Here is a 15745-nt window from a genome sequence, read left to right on the forward strand (position 1 = left end):
AACACAATAGCAACAAGACGAGCTGGGGATGATGTTCCTGAGAAAACCCAAACCCAGAGATCGATTACAGTAAAACACAGAGAACATCAGTGTGGTATGAAATAATATAGTTCTTTATTTCCAGCAATTTACAAAGTCCTGCAGGAAGAGCACCTTCCCTCAGTTTTACCAGGAAGGGGGGGGGGGGGGGGGGGGGGGCTTTTACAGACAGAAGAACGGACAGAGAACACAAAGATCTCAGCACCAGTAACACAGCTTTGACCCCAGTCTCTCACAGACTGGGACTGACAGGCTGGGCGATGATCATCGTGGTCCCCTGTGAGTTCTGGGGCTTGAAGAACTGAGGTTAACGCAGCGGCGGGTGGGCGTGGCTAGCTCCGACACACACCCACATCCAAAATCAGATACAGAAGTTGTGCAAAGCCCCCAAGTAATATTTTAAAATCCCCTCCCCGACCAGCTTCTTCAGCCTCCAAACAATGCAGACTGAAGAGAGAAGATGCATGTACGTGTCCCAGCCGCCCTCTGCACTGTTGCATATAAAATCATTATTGTATTGACATCATGATCAGCTTATTGTACATCTTTTTATTAATCAAAGCTAATTAAAGAGATGCTACTCTGTGATGAAGCTACATCAAGATTGGTTACTCCGAGTTAAGCTTGGCTCTGACGGGTTAAGGCCTTTCTGTGTTTTACCATCACGCCTCCCCTGTGGGGGGACAGGGTGCATGTGTGTAAGGCGCATAAAGATTGGGATTAGGCACTGTTCCGGGCGCCGCTCCTCAACGGCGGCGCGCATGAAAAACCTCTACCGGCATTTCACGAAGCAAAAAGGAAAAAAAAAAGACATTGACATGGTGAAACAGAGCCAAACTGAAATGACAAATAAACCTCCTTATATATAGAATAAATATAGTATGTACAGCTTTTTCATTTTCTTTTCTTTTTCTTCTTGTGCATCTAAAAATAAATAGACAAAGCACTGCTCGCCCCCTTATAGAAGTATTCACAACTCTCCTTGTACACAGAGGCAGAATGCTGGCACCAGTGGAGCAGACAGACTGACGGAAGGACGCAGCTTCAGAAGAAGAGACGACACATCAACATGTGCAGAAAGATGCTCTGAGAAGGTACAGTGAAACAATCCCTGCGTCGCCCTCTGCTGTCAGGTTTGCAGATTACAGTACATCGTGAGTTTGACTGTGGAAAAGTTGCCCCGTCGTTACTTGGACATTTACACAATTTAATCATCAAAACAACCAAACAATCACCTTTGAGAGTTAAAAAGATTGCAGAGAGGAAAATAGGAATAGAACAAAAAAGAATCACAAATGAATCAACACATTTAAAAAAAAAAAAAAAAAAAAAAAAATCAACCCAAGAGATGATCAAGTTTTGCACGTTCACGCGCGCGACCTGCACATGCACTCTGCTGGCCCCAATCACAACATCACAGGATTTTGACCAGTCGAGTCAGGAAGATGCTCCAATTAAGCTCTGAAAAAAGACTCAGTGTTGCAGTTGAGCCTTGTTATTCTGTGTGTGTGTGTGTGTGTGTATGTGTGTGTGTGTGTGCGCGTGCACTTGGTTTAAACCAACATTTGACTTATACTTTCCATAAACTCAGTAAAGGCACGCCCTCCAGAGACATCATTCTCAGCTAGTTTCCAATTTTTTATAGGTTTTTACATAAAACCTTCAGTCAGCAGCTGCTCCTCCTATTTTCTAAGTGCTGCGCGTTTCATTTGGAAGATCACCGAGTCTCGTTTCGGTGTGGGGGGAATATATGTATACATACCTATATATGCGTATATACGTACATATATAGGTATGTATGAGCTTCTATTTAACATCCATTTAGGATATCTGATAGAGCACGTGGTGAAGAAGCACTCTTGGCCTGTTTTTAAACATTTTTGCTGTCAATGTCTTATTTCAAGCGTTATAACATGAAAGATTCCCATTAGAATGAATGAGAATTAGCCCTGTACACATGGGAAATGTTGATTAATCACAGATAATCACCATCTGCAGTAAGAGGAATAGTGAAAGTGAGTAAAAGTGAGTGAGTAAAGGGGGGGGGGGGGGGGGTCCATCAGGAGGAGTCATGTGAGTATCTGAGGTGGAGACACCATCCTGCTGCCATGGACGAAAACGCACTAGACCAGAAATCTGCGCCCTCGCCTCTAACACAACATCCACTTTCAGATCATTTCCAGGGATTCACAACCGTTTGCAGACCATTTGATTCTTTTGTGACAGGTGCTGTGCGCGGGGTCAGTTTCCCGGGATCGGGTCTCTGTCTCCGATAAACCAGCACATGTGGAAGCAGAGGGCGAGGTAGCCGGTCCCCAGCAGGTCACCCAGAGCGGTCAGGTAGGGGATGGAGAAGTTGTCGGGGTCCATGCCTCGGCCCCACATCCAGTGAACCATCCAGTCCGCCATGTAGAGAAGGATCATCACCTGAATGAAGCAGATCGGAGACAGAGACGTTGGTGTAGGAAAATCCCAGCAAACCATTGAGCATTCTCAAAAAGGTTCTGCTAGATGACGAGTACCTGCAGTAGTGCAGCAGCCAGGTAGAAGCTAATGAAGACGGGTGTCAGGGTGGTGTGGCCCCCTCTCAGGGAGTTGATGGTGTAGAGGAAGATGAGGTGTCCCGGGGCAACCAGCAGGAACAGCACCCGGGCCGACCGTGCGTTCAGAGCTGGGGGAGAAAATAAAGCTGCTTGAATGACAAAGACATTTAACAAGAGGGTCGCTCTAAAGGCCCCAGAGTCAGGAGAGACTGGCTTCCTAGAGCTAGAGATGAATATGTTCCCCAATGATGCCAACACTGTCATCAACTTACAGGAGCCAAAGAAGGAGGTGCAGGGTGTGGGGCACTTCCTGGAGGTGGGGTTGGGGTCCCCCATGGGGACACCGTTGATGTGCAGATAGGTGGAGATTCGACTGGCTTGAACTGCAACCAAGTTCCCTCCAACACCTGAAAGACACGAACTGTCATCAGCAGAATGTCGGCGAGCTTCCGGAGCAGTCGGGGGAATATTTAGACCAAATTTAACATGTAACCCTTCTCGATTTACTTTCTACTTCAGCAGATGCGGTTTAAAAAGCAGTATAAAGCGGCATCAAACTGCATTCCGAACACACAACAGTCGCGTTAATGACAGCGGTCGCCAGGGGGCGCTGTTGCCGCGCCTCCTCCGGTATGACCTTACCATTGATGACTGGTGTAAAGACAGCCATGCCAACAAAGTTCGGGTTGGTGACGGTCTTGTCGAGGATTAAACCACCAACACTAGAAGACAAAAACCAGACGACCGGTGACGTGGGTGTAGAAGGACTTCAGAAGTGTACAATATTTTCAGAGTGAACCATTTAGTTCCTGGAAGTGGTGGAATCTAAAATTATATGGGGCTGAGTAGAAAAGAGAAATATAGGTGCAGTCCCTCAGTGTTTACCTGCTGATGGCCATGGCAATGATGACAGGCTCCCAGCCAGAATAGAGCAGTTCTCTGGTGGAGGGGATCTTCCTGGCTATCAGCACCCACAGGGGGCATAACGCCACAAAAACCGCACACACCAGTGGGCTGGCATAGTCATTATATTCTGAGTGGGGAGGAAAAATGGTGGGTTCAGACAACAGACTCCTTCATGGAACAGATTTGACCCAAAATCCGTAACTGTTTTAATTGCTTGATATTCGGCATTAACCGGGGTAATTCCGTATCTAGCCTCTAGATGGCGATATCACCCCACCACTAACATAACACAGCGACAGAGGAGCCAAACTACCAACCATAAATATCTGAATTTCATGTTAACGAGTTATGTGTCCCTCTGTACGTCTGAAACGTCACATAAAGCCCAGATTACCCAGTAACTACCAGTGTTTTAGTTAAGCCAATTAGAGAATGCAGATCTTGGTGTCGGATCTCCAGTACCTAGTTCCTTGTACAGGCCTGTGGAGATGCCTGCGAGGAGGGACAGGGTGATCAAGTCTCCCAGGCTGGCAGCGATGGGCGTGGCCACGTTGTCAGGGTTGATGCCGATTTTTCTGGATGCGATAATCACGCCGATCATGATGAGTCCTGCGAAGTGTCAGTTAAACCTTAGAATTTCACCCATCAGAGCCAAAGTGAGCTGACCAACAAGCGTCCAGTCCGTTTGCCCCATCTCACCTAGCAGCAGAGAGGCAATAAATGCAGTAGCAACACTAGAGGCACACAGCAGCACAGCATGGCCCAGCCGGAAGTGTCCCTCTGGAATCCAGCTGAAGATCACAGCCGCGATGGAGGCAAGGAACCCCACCACTGTAGCCTGGACCTGAGCACACACACACACACACACACACACACATGATCATTCCAGAGTGGGGAGGCTGCAAAGCAAAGGGGTGATGATTCAACAGCATCAAGTCTTCCGTATGCAGGTTTTTAGGTTTTAATTAGTTCCCTCTAGACTAGAAATATAAGAGGTCTTGGAGCAAAGAGGCCTGATATTTACAGCCTGGAGCATTCAAGAGGAATTCTCAGTGTTGCTGAGGCAGCAATGCTCCACATACCTTAAAAAACAGAATAAATTTAGTTGCAACTCCAGAGTGATTGACGGTTTGATCGGCTCTAACTTGTCCTATTTCAGCAACTTGCAGAAATTCAGTATCGCTGAGAGACAAATGACCCTCACATGAAATAATAATCCCAGTCTAAAGCGAACACTTCAAAGGCACAGGTCTGCACACACAACCCGAACCCAGGAACTGTGGACTCAAACATTACATAACCACAGGCCCTGTTCAAAAACCAAACTCCAATTAAATATCGAGCTAATTTAGGAATGTTCACATGCCACGGCTCCATAAAGGCATGCACCTGCTGACTCCTCTGATGTTTACTGTACATATGGGGCAACTTTGACCACAACGTTCCCAGTGTGTCCAGTAACTTGATTCCTGGAACATCCTGTAAATCACAAACCAGTAATTCCCACTGCTAGATCAATGCCCGTTGAAAGGGTCACGCAGGACATGGAGTTTTCTACTATTCTGACCTGAAACCTGCGGCGTGTTGCCTCATTTCTTAATGAGCCTGACGTCTTACTCTAAGTGCACGTCCGGTTCCTCCTCAGATGAGCTTCAGTTACCTGAATGAGAGCCAAGTTCCCCATGATCATCTTCCACATGTCCTTGGCCGTGTCCATTTGACCAATATTAGCCTGAAAGGAGAGACAAGGGTACATAAGGTCAACAAGTCTCTTTCTATGTGTATATGTGTGTGTGGGGTGTGTGTGAGTGTGTGGGTGTGTGTGTGTGTGTGAGAGTGACAGAGACATGAGCTAAGTAGAGTTTGGCTGTAGAGTGTGTGAGTGAGTGGGGCATCAGATGAAACTGTCTTTGTCTAGAAAACTGTCATCTGATTGTTCTGATGAGACACACACACACACACACACACACACACACACACACACACACACACACGAGTGCTCATTCACTGCGAGGGGACCAAAACAAAGGATCTCCTCTTCTTCCGTATTTAACATTCACATCTGCAGCGGAAAGCAAAACATCTGGACACATCAAAACACGTACAAGTCCGTGTGTGAGGGTCTCCACACTCACGCCTGGAAAACAAAGGAGTAAAACAAACAGCGGCGGGCTGACGGCTTTGACCATCACTGGTTCGGGAGGTAAGCGGCACCACAAACATCGGTGGCGGAACAATCGAGGCAGAAACGTTTCAGTGTTGAATTCTGGGTAAATGTTGGAATTCCGTGCGACTGTTGAAAACTCGGATCTTATTCTAGAAGGAAACAGACGGAGAGAAAGTTCCGGGTGCGCTCCAGCTCTGGCCCCTCTGTGCCGTGTGCACGTGCTCCTCGTGCCTGCACGTCTATTCCTGCCTGTTTGTGCCCGTGAACATTAGAACAGGTGTCTGCAGCCTCACTCAGGATTAAGCACGGGACCAATCAGCAGTGTCAGCCCTCTGGAACAGACAGGCCACAGCCTGATGGGATTGGGATTGGGATTGGGATTAGGAGCTACGGGCCTACATCAGCCCATTTTTCGGCCCTGTACACGCTCCGTGCTCCCCTGTCCTGCTCAGATAATCAGCCTCCACAGGGCCGTGTCCAATCGGCTGTGTTAGCATTTCGCTCGAGAACATTGCAGCACTTCATTTTGCTTCCGCGTGGTCCCGTGTTGAGAAAGGCTCGCCTTACATTCCACCAGGCTGCTGGCCTCCATTTCCCATGATGCCCTCCAGCTGATTTTCATATTTTCAATATTCTCCCGTTTCATTTGCCCCAACAGGACTTGTTAATCTTGCAGAATCCTCCTGATTCTGGACTTCAGAGCTGCGCAGAAAGTGCCACCTACTGCTCATCGGCATGTCCACCGCACGTTTACCGACTGTGACGGGAGGATGGACGAGAGACCAAACATCTGACGCTGAATGTTTTCACGAGTCCTTGTGAGTGGGAACATCACAGAGACATGGAGGATGTGAAAAAGTGATTCAGAGATGACATAACGGACGTTAGAGGCAGATTATCTCCATTTGGACATCATGGAGAACTAATGGCCAAGTCTGGTTTAGTGTTATTAAAGGTTCTAGCTGCTCCTGGACTTGTTTTTGGATAAGATTTATCCACTGGAGGAACCAAAATACCCCAAACATGTAGGTCTATATGTTAAAAAGCAGGTTCTTATAAGAGCTGACGACACAGGAACCCTCACCCATTCAACTAAATACTCGTAATTAGCCTCAATCATCATGGACAGAACTGAAAAAATTAAAATCTTCAAGAAGGAAAAAACCTGCAGTTAAAGTAGGACAAGCTTCTTTTCTGTCAGAGGCTCAAAGGGGACCAAAGGAAACAATCATGTGAATTGAAAACTCCCACCGTCAGCCAGCACAAGGGATTACATTATTTTTTTTCCAGTAATAAGCGCATTAGGAAACTTACAGTGGTCCTAATCTGCTCATTATTAGCAATGGCATGGGAAGAAAGGTGGTCCCGCTGGGACCAGCCTGCAAAGAGCTGACAGTAATACCTCTGGGGCAGATTCTGTGCTGATGTGAGAGGCTTTTATGGCAAATCGATATCACAAATGTAAACAGAAACGGCAATTACTGATTACACAGGTCATCGGCTTTCATCTTACCAAGGTTGCTCATAAAGGCGTCTCTTTTGTTGGTATTATATAGGTTTATATATATATATAATAGTAAACTATCATGGAGGGCATCTTAACCCCTCTAGCTTTTCACTAGATTTCTTCCATGAATGTAATCGTTTATGTTTTTAAATGACCAAATATCGGACATTAGATTTCTCTTCTGTGAAAGCTCCAAAACTAGAGTTGCTGTTCTTCAAAACAACGTGGCTGAGATCTCCGTGCACGGCGAGACACTGATAGCTGCGTTAATCCGCTTCATAATTTTTCCTCAATCCAATGGAAAGAATGTGGGATTGGTGCAATAATGGTCTAAATCTCTGCGTTTCCATACCATAGCTGCAGCAAATATCAAGTTTACAATGGCCAAAGGTTACCCACTCCCCCCCAAAGAATACACAACGGACAATGTTGCGCTCAGACTGACATTATGGCCAAGGAGCAAAAGATAACATTAGTAGTTGACCTTAAACTTCCTTTATATACACCTTTAATTTTCTGAAGGATCTTATTTGTTTTTCTTCAATTAACATTTAAATTGTACCAACTAAAGTCCCATTTTATGCTTTATTGTTTACTGTGATACAGCAACACGTCACATCCAAATGAATCCAAACCAGCAGAGACAAATAAGTCAACAACTGCTGGATGAGTCCTTGGGAATTTTCCAAACAAAGAAAAGGAGAATGTTGCAATCAGTTAGCCCGAAACCTGGGTCACATTCGGCACCGTGACCTCTGACTTCAGGAACAATCGGTTTTCACAACTAACGTCAGGCGGTGAGATAAGTGGAAATGTTTCACACAAGGACAGATAGCAGAAACAATAGTGCAGCAAAACATCCTGCAAAGGCTAAACTGAGGGGGTTTGTAAACAAGTGAAGTGAAATAATCATTTGACCGGACAGTCGAGACCTTCAAATGATCTTTAATAGGAGTAAAACACACAAAGGTCTTACCGCTGTTGACAGTCTGGAGGCCAGCGTCATCTCCAGGTTGCCTTTGAGACCCAGCAGTGCCGGAACCAGGATGAACACCTCCGTCACCTCCTTAAACACGGGCCAGTGCTGCAAAGTGGAGCAGGTAAGATCAGAACCACATCACAGCGGGATCATGGAGCACTTGAGCTGGCAGCAGCACCACTCTGTGGCCTTTAATAATGACTCCGTGTGAAACTGGAGCCCTCGCACCTGCAAGACCCTTCACACCCTGTATCACATTAGTAATCCTCCACATTAACAAGGGTACAGCGGCGACCTGTTGATTCTTTGGTTTCGACCCACCTCCCTTTGCTTGCTTGCTAACGGTCTTCATAGTGTTGGACAGAACAATGTCGTGGCCTCGCTCTCACATCTGTTCATCCTCCTTTTCACCTGCAACGCTCGGTAGCAAAGTAAAAGCTAATGGGGAACTTTGTCAGAGTTGGCGTGCAGCATGTGGTCCCTAATGATTTGAGTTGGTGCTGTTATGTCACATCCCTGAAAGGCCCCTTCTAATGTGCCCTGAACTGGTGGGTTTACCAGGCTCCCTGGGCTCGCACCTGTGATGAATCTTCCTTTTCTGCTCATGCTAATTGCACATTTGCCGTCTGTTGTGAGCTACCAGCACTAAAGCCGAGAGATTGATCTGCAATAAAAGGTAGCGCTGAGCTCCCAAAGGCCTCCCGGTCTTTAAAGCCTTGGCTTCGCGGAGCCGAATCAATATTCTGTGAGGTGAAAGCAGAAAAAGAGAGAGGACGGAGATAAAGAGAGAAGCTAATGCTCGTGCTACAAATGTGACAACGGACGTGTGAGCACAGAGAGAGTGTTGTGAACAGTTACATTTGTGTAGCGCGAAGAGGTGCGGCATTAAACCCCCCTGCTGTCCACAAGCCAACAGAGCTCCTAGCGAACAGCCAGCCTCCCGGCTTGGCCCGGTGCCGTCTGCCAGCCCAGCAGCCTTGCGAGCACCTCTGCGAGCACTCTTCTCTTCTTACCCAGCCGCATGTTTTCAAGCTTTCTGCCTCTCTACTTCTGTCTCACTCATCTCCCCTCTTTGCCTCCCCTGCGGTGATATATGTTGTTGTCTCCATGGAGCGCTGGACCCCAGCCAGGAAAGCCCCCCTACTCACGGCCGCCCCCTCGGTTCTAAGAACTCTACTGGACAACTCCAGTACCTCTGTGTACAGACCTATAGGAGCTCTGGTATGTAAGTTGAAAAAGGGTCAAGTTGCCCAGTTGAGTAACACGGCCCCCTTTTTATTTGTGGTCACTGTACTTGTGGCTCCGAGTGAAGCAGAACCCGAGCAGAACTCTGGCGGCATCACAGGAAGAATATCAGGTGCTTTCAGTGCTCTGGAGCAGCCTATGAAGGCCAGCGGCCTTGTCGCCTCCTATCAGACATATATGGGATATTTAGGTGCCCTGTGGGTCCTGCACCTGCACAAGGCAACGGCGAGGAATAAAAAGGGTAACAGCAAACACAACCAGCGACCTTTAGTGACCCCAACACAGTGGAGATTCTCTTCTGATGCTCTGGGACGTTGATTCAACTTAGGCCCCCTTTACACAAGAACGCTTTTGGGTGAAAAAGGAAAACTTTCGTTCCCTTTGGGCTGTCCACCGGGATGCCTGAAACTGGAGCGATACGAACCCGAGCTCCAAAGTGGGTGTTTACCCAACAACAGTTGCGTAAACGCAAAGCAGAGCGTTTGCAGTGATTTCGGGTATGTGCGCTCCAGCTGCAGGCAACCGAGCTCGTACGAGTGGTCCTGGACTATATGTGAGCATAGAAGAAGAACTTTGGGAGCAGAAGAAGTCCGGCTCTCAATCAAGATCCTCAGCAAGTATTTATTTTTTACTTTTACAGTTCAGGGTTGTTCCTAAAATCAACACCACCTCGCCATCGTCCCACCTCCAAAACTTTGGAGCTCCTCATTAGAATCGCTGCTGTTTTGAAAATGTTCACTGTTGCGATCGTGTGCTTCTTGTCTTTACCGCCAACTACTGGCCTGGCATGAGTACTGCAGCACATTGGTGGTCCGTGCACACTCAGACCATTTTTCACACGTGGCCGTCTACACAGGGAACTGTTTCACGCTGGATTCTGGGAACCTTGTTGTGTAAATGTGGCCTTAGTGAATCTGCAGGACAGTTTAGTCTTTATCACAAAATATGGAATCGTGGGATGGGAGCTGTTCTTGCCGCCACAACAGATGAATAAAATGTGAAGAACCTAAGCAGAAGCAGTGGAAATATTCAGGCTGGGACAAAGATTCCTTTGGATCTTGGACAGAGTAAAAGATTAGCCAGGGTTTGAGATGACACAAAAGCGTCGTAACCCTCTAATCCTCCCCATCTCTACCATTCCAACCCTAACCAAACGACTGTCTGGAATATTGTTAGACCTTAACACCTGAGCACGGACACGCTATCAATGATTCACATGAGTGGCTGAGAGAACAAAAACATGGAGCGTCCCGCCCGCCAACAGTGGAAATAGTCAGACGTTGCTGGAATCATACGGAGACATCGTGAGTTCAACGCTGGTTTTGCTGTTGCCTTTTTTATTCCAGATGTGGGAGGAGGAGGAGGAGAAGTGGGCATCGACCTCTCCGACTGCCTTTCTAAATAAAGCGGACCTGCTGGATGAGTGGAGGCAGACAGAAGTTGGAATTATGAAGCGACACTCTGGTTTTAAGATGTGGATGCGGTGGCACCCAAATGGTGTCTGGTGGTCAGCCAGAGTTTGGCTGATGTCAAACTGTTGTGGACTGGTTTCCTGTTGACTGGCGCTCATATATTTAGAGGGTTTTTGAGGCTGAAGCTGTGTCCAATTCCACCAGTTTCACCACAGGCGGACAGACGCACGTTTATTGTTGTTTCTCTGGTTCCAGTCTGACCGCACAGAGGAGAAAACTGAAGTTTTCGAATATTTTAAGCAAACTGGCGTTTGGGAGCAGGAAACTCGCGACCCGACCTTTACAAACATTGTGTAACCAAACGTCTAAGCAAGTTAGTCAGCCTGAGAGGTTTTGGGCCCTGAATACGGGAGACTGATGGTTTTGGGTCATTCTGTTGCCAGGTCGTCTAGTGCAACTATGCAGACGTCTCACATCTCTATACCAGTCTTTACTGGGCCGACCTCAAGTGGGAATCAGGCCACAGTCAGTGTGTGTATGTGTGTGTGCATTATACAGTACAGAGACCAACACAACAAAATTTAGGACGTCATCATCAATATCAAATATAAAGATGGAAATCATTTCTCAAACCACTTTCTTAGGTTAAACACTGAACTCCAGCAAGTGCTCCATTAACATGTTCTTAAGCTGTACATTTGTCATCAAGACAAATTCGTTTTTTTTAGTTTGCATCAATGGCAAGTCTGTTATTGTGGCAGAGAACTAGAACCAGAGAACTAGAACCAGAGAACTAGAACCAGAGAACTAACCCCACCTTGCTCAGGGGACTGAGGTTCAGACAGCCTGTGAGGTGCTGGTGTGAAATGAGCGACGAGGCCCTGCACCATGACATCTTCTCTATCCCGTCTTACCTCTAAAACATTGGTGTGATGACTGTTTTGGAAACTGGAGAGACTGCAGCAGCATGGTGCCTAAGTTGAGGCAGCATGACCTCAAACTTCTGCATTCCTGGTTTAGCGAGGATCCCCAACCACGTGCTAATGGGGGCTTTTACTCCACACTTTGTTTTCTCTCCACTTCCAACTTTTGCTTCGATCTGCTTTCATTTCTGGTGCCAAGACAAAACTGGCTTGTTTTTAAAAATCAATTTTCCTCGGGCCTGCCGCGCTGCCATTGTGTACAGTGTGTAGCGGGTTTGTGGCTGCGTGAACCCCCCCCCGGCTTTATCGAAAGCTGCATTTTTTAAATGTATGACCTGAGCCTGGCCTGCACTGCAAACACACACTGAGATCAACTGAGAGGGGGACAGCAGCTCCAGGGACGGGACAGAAGAGGGAGGAAGAAGGGTGAGCTAGTTTCCAGTTCTAATCGGAGCTGATCGAGCAGCTGAAAAACTACTGCTGCTGTTTAAATACACCAGCGTCCAAACAGGTGGATATTTGACACGTCATTAAAATCCACAGAGCAGTATGTGCCAGCCCTCGTACAGGCCAGCAGGCCTTAAAGGAGTAAATGTTATGTAATCGGTCCCATGGAGGGTCACAACTGTCCTGCGCACACATCCCAAGGCCACGCCATCATATAGGCCAGAATACACACACACACACACACACACACACACACACACACACACTTGCTGATCCAAGTGTTCAACTTTCCAGAATAATTTTGGGGTTGAACCAGAATTTAACTGAATTGAAATAAATTAGTCAAACTACGTGTGTGTTGGCAGAGGGGGGTCACTCACCTGGACGATGTCCAGAACCATTCCAGCAGCTACTGTCCCAAACCCAGCCAGCAGGAAGGGGAAGACCACCTGGAGCCCAATGGTCAGGGAGCTTTCTTTGAGAGGAGCTGGTGGTTCTGGGCTCTGATTGATGCTGGTGTCGTCGCTCTCGTTGCTCTGACTTCCGTTCTCCAGGAGAGCGTCTTCCTCCCGCTGACCTTTGGCATTTGCCCGGCAGTCCATCGCCACCACAATCTCTGCCCTCTCCTCATCCTCGCCGGTCTCGCTGACCCTCATCTCCACAAATGAAGCCACCTCTGTCAGCTCGAACTCTGGCCCCATCCCTGGACTCATCTCCTCGGGAGCCTTGGTGAGGATGACGGGGTGGACAGAGCAGTTGGAGGTGAGGAAGGCCTGGGTCAGGGGGCCGCCCTCTTTCTTCATTTCAGTGTCCCCGGAGGACATGTCGATGTCGGGGACTTTGTCTTGTTCTTTCGACCAAAGTACCATGCGGAAGCCTTTGAAAGACAATGGGCTTGAAAAGAAAAGGTCAACTCTCCTTGACCTTACAGTTTTGGGGAAGTCAGAATGGAATTGTTGTCCAGACCTGGTTTTGACCCTGATCAGCCCAATTGATTTATCCCATTAAAGAGGCTAACAGGGAGCGGGGGTCGGTATTAAAGCCCAGAGGAAAACTGCTCGGTGGGAGAAAGCCTGCAGCCAGGCACGTGCCGCCGTGCGTCTGCAGAGCCCGTGTTCTTGTCGGTGCTTCGGAAGCAAGACCAGTATGTTCTCCATTCACTGCAAGGTAATCAAGCTAGTCCCACACAACTGGAAGGCATACTGGTTCGAAGACAGAAGACAAAGGAAAAGACAAGGCTTGGAGGGGACTCACCCAAAATCCCCTGCTGCCACGCGTGTGCTGTCCTTTAGAGTTTAAAGTAAGAAAAAGAAAAACTATCAACTGTCTGAAAGGCAGCGATCACACTATCAGTACAGCGGTCATGTGAAAAGTTACTGTCGCTGCTCGGAAATGTCTCACCTTACACCACGTGGCTGCTGGCACTTTATCCAGAGAGATATTTAAAGGTTTGCAGTCTGAGGGTAAGATTACAGGCTGGAGACGTTCCCATCAGAGGGATCTGTCACCCTGGAGAAGGACAAGTGCTCATGTTAGACAGAAAAATCATTTTAAATATGCTTTATTTCCAATTCCAACGCAAACATAGAATGTTTCTTCATTTCTTAGCATGTGATTCAAATATGATTATCAACAAGCCTGTAGAAAAGGGACATAATATGAGCCAAAAAATAACTGTTTAAATCTCACTGGAATGAGATATTTAGGCAAAATTTGAGTGTAAGTACAAATTAATCACAATAAGATCAAAATAAGATGATTTCAAATAACAACTAAAACTTTTAGGATAAACTTCAGACATTTTCGGCATCGATGCAAAAGAAACAAGTGAATAAATAGGTATTCAGATTCATAAATGTGAGGGCAGATCAGCCAGTTTAAACTCCTCCAGAGGCTGTAAACATTCCATTATAGCAAACATGCTGCCACATCCTCTGGAAACAAGTCCTAGACAGACAGACAGACAGGCAGACAGACAGGCAGGCAGACAGACAGGCAGACAGTCCACAGTTCCTGTCACACCTTCCAAAGGAAACAGAGCTCCCAAAACAAGCTCAAACTTTATTTTGATATCAAACACCAGATACCTTAAAAGGTGCAAAGACCTCCTCATCAAGTGATGACGTCACCGGCGAGGTGGGTAAAATACTGTGCGTGGTGTTATTCATCACCTGTTTGGTGAAGTTGGAGACGCCACATGAAACACCGCATATTTTAGAGCACACCGAGCACCCGTCCGCGGCTGTTGGAAGGTAAATCGCGAAAAAGGGAAACTTGTTTTTATTTTGGAGGTCATTCTGCCCACTTCCGGTTCGTCTGTCGCTCATTTGGGGCGCAGATCCTCCGTCTGCATGTTGCGACACTCTCGCACACACTTTCCCCCTGAAACAGTGCTCTGTTTAGTAGTCAGGACCAACACCACCAGAACCCAACATGGCAAAGGCGTAAATTAGTGCTCCCCTGGTCAGGCCTGAATAGATTAGTCCTCCTTTTCTGTTCTACTGCTCATTTAAGAGAAGGCTAAAGGGGAGGATGGTGGGGGGGGGCGCTTTTGCAACACCGGCTCGGAGCCCATGCCCCTGCCACTAGCACCACTGTCACTATTTAACCCATCAACGTGCACACGCAGCACAGGTACCGCAGCTCAGACCGGTGCCACCACGCACCGCCACGCACCGACGCAGAGAAATGAGAGGGTGATAGATCCCGTTCGACAAGCGCCACATCAGGTGTTCCCTCTGTTACGAAACAACAGCTGAAACGTCTCTGGTACCTTTGAAAGAGGCGATCACTGCTCGGAAGGACCCCTGCGCCTGTCAGCATGTATCCGCCGCCTGCTGCCAACGGACTCCGGCTGAGGCGTGAACGCCGGTGCGCACGCCTTATATGCGGAGCGGCTCCGCGCCGCTTCCTTAATGGTTACTGCTGGTTAATAGTTAAACCCTCACTTCCGCCGGCTCCCAACGCCGTGTCCCAATTCCACTGTCTGCAGACCCTCGTCCCTTTGGCCCCTGCCGCCCGGCTGCCTGGATGTTCATCTGTGATCGCCTACAACCGTCAAGGAAGCCACAAGGCGCGCGGCCCCTGCGGCGCGCACAATCCCCTCCTTCCAGCCCACGTGTGTGGAACTCAGCCTCTTTTACAGGACTACCTATTTACGGTCATTGGCAGAGATATAAGTTTAAATTTAACAATACTCTCAAATCCCTGAATGAATCAGTACCGTCCTAACGGATCCTGTGGAGGATTCTGATTACTCATCCACCACCGCGGACAGTTAGAACTTACATAAGTTATAGGAGGCAGGGTGGCCTTTCTGACGGATTATACTCAAAAACTGTCCTTCATTTTACAATAACATACGCAGAGGCTGACTTAATATTAAACAGACATACATAAATGGAATATGTTAGATATGAAATTGTTCCTTTGAGTCAGGCAACAACAGAAGCCACTCACAGTTTAGACCAGACTTTGTTACATTTTCTCCACGATCAAATCTGAACGCGTTCTAAAGCTGTCAGACTTTTGGCCACAGCAAAGTAATCGATGAAGAAATAAGCATGAAATGAGTAGA

At 47.5% G+C, this 15745-nt stretch overlaps 1 protein-coding gene and 1 long non-coding RNA gene across 5 annotated transcripts; one reads left to right on the forward strand and one right to left on the reverse strand.

Moving 5' to 3' along the window:
- Positions 1–92: 92 nt before the first annotated feature.
- On the reverse strand, positions 93–15220 carry slc41a1 (solute carrier family 41 member 1). 4 transcript variants are annotated; one of them, XM_003973767.3, is made up of 13 exons: positions 14942–15220; positions 13570–13677; positions 13135–13454; positions 12549–13045; positions 8139–8246; positions 5149–5220; positions 4188–4332; positions 3951–4097; positions 3468–3615; positions 3225–3304; positions 2855–2989; positions 2562–2710; positions 93–2466 (listed from the first exon to the last, which is right to left on the reverse strand). In XM_003973767.3, the coding sequence occupies exons 4-13, from the start codon at positions 13035–13037 to the stop codon at positions 2281–2283; spliced, it is 1659 nt and encodes a 552-aa protein (XP_003973816.3). In that variant the 5' UTR covers positions 13038–13045; positions 13135–13454; positions 13570–13677; positions 14942–15220; the 3' UTR covers positions 93–2280.
- On the forward strand, positions 5228–6626 carry LOC115246837 (uncharacterized). The gene is made up of 2 exons (XR_003885929.1): positions 5228–5691; positions 6314–6626. It is a non-coding gene; the product is annotated as an uncharacterized lncRNA (long non-coding RNA).
- Positions 15221–15745: the final 525 nt, after the last annotated feature.

The sequence above is a fragment of the Takifugu rubripes genome, chromosome 19 (assembly GCF_901000725.2).
Source record: "Takifugu rubripes chromosome 19, fTakRub1.2, whole genome shotgun sequence".
Lineage (NCBI taxonomy): Eukaryota > Metazoa > Chordata > Actinopteri > Tetraodontiformes > Tetraodontidae > Takifugu > Takifugu rubripes.

Coding starts and splice junctions, on each gene's coding strand:
- slc41a1 (XM_003973767.3), bottom strand. CDS start 13,037: ATGGTACTTTGGTCGAAAGAACAAGACAAAGTCCCCGACATCGACATG. Junction 4,098..4,187: donor TATTGCCTCTCTGCTGCTAG/GTGAGATGGGGC, acceptor GACACTTCGCAG/GACTCATCATGATCGGCGTG. Junction 2,711..2,854: donor CACCTCCTTCTTTGGCTCCT/GTAAGTTGATGA, acceptor TTTCTCCCCCAG/CTCTGAACGCACGGTCGGCC.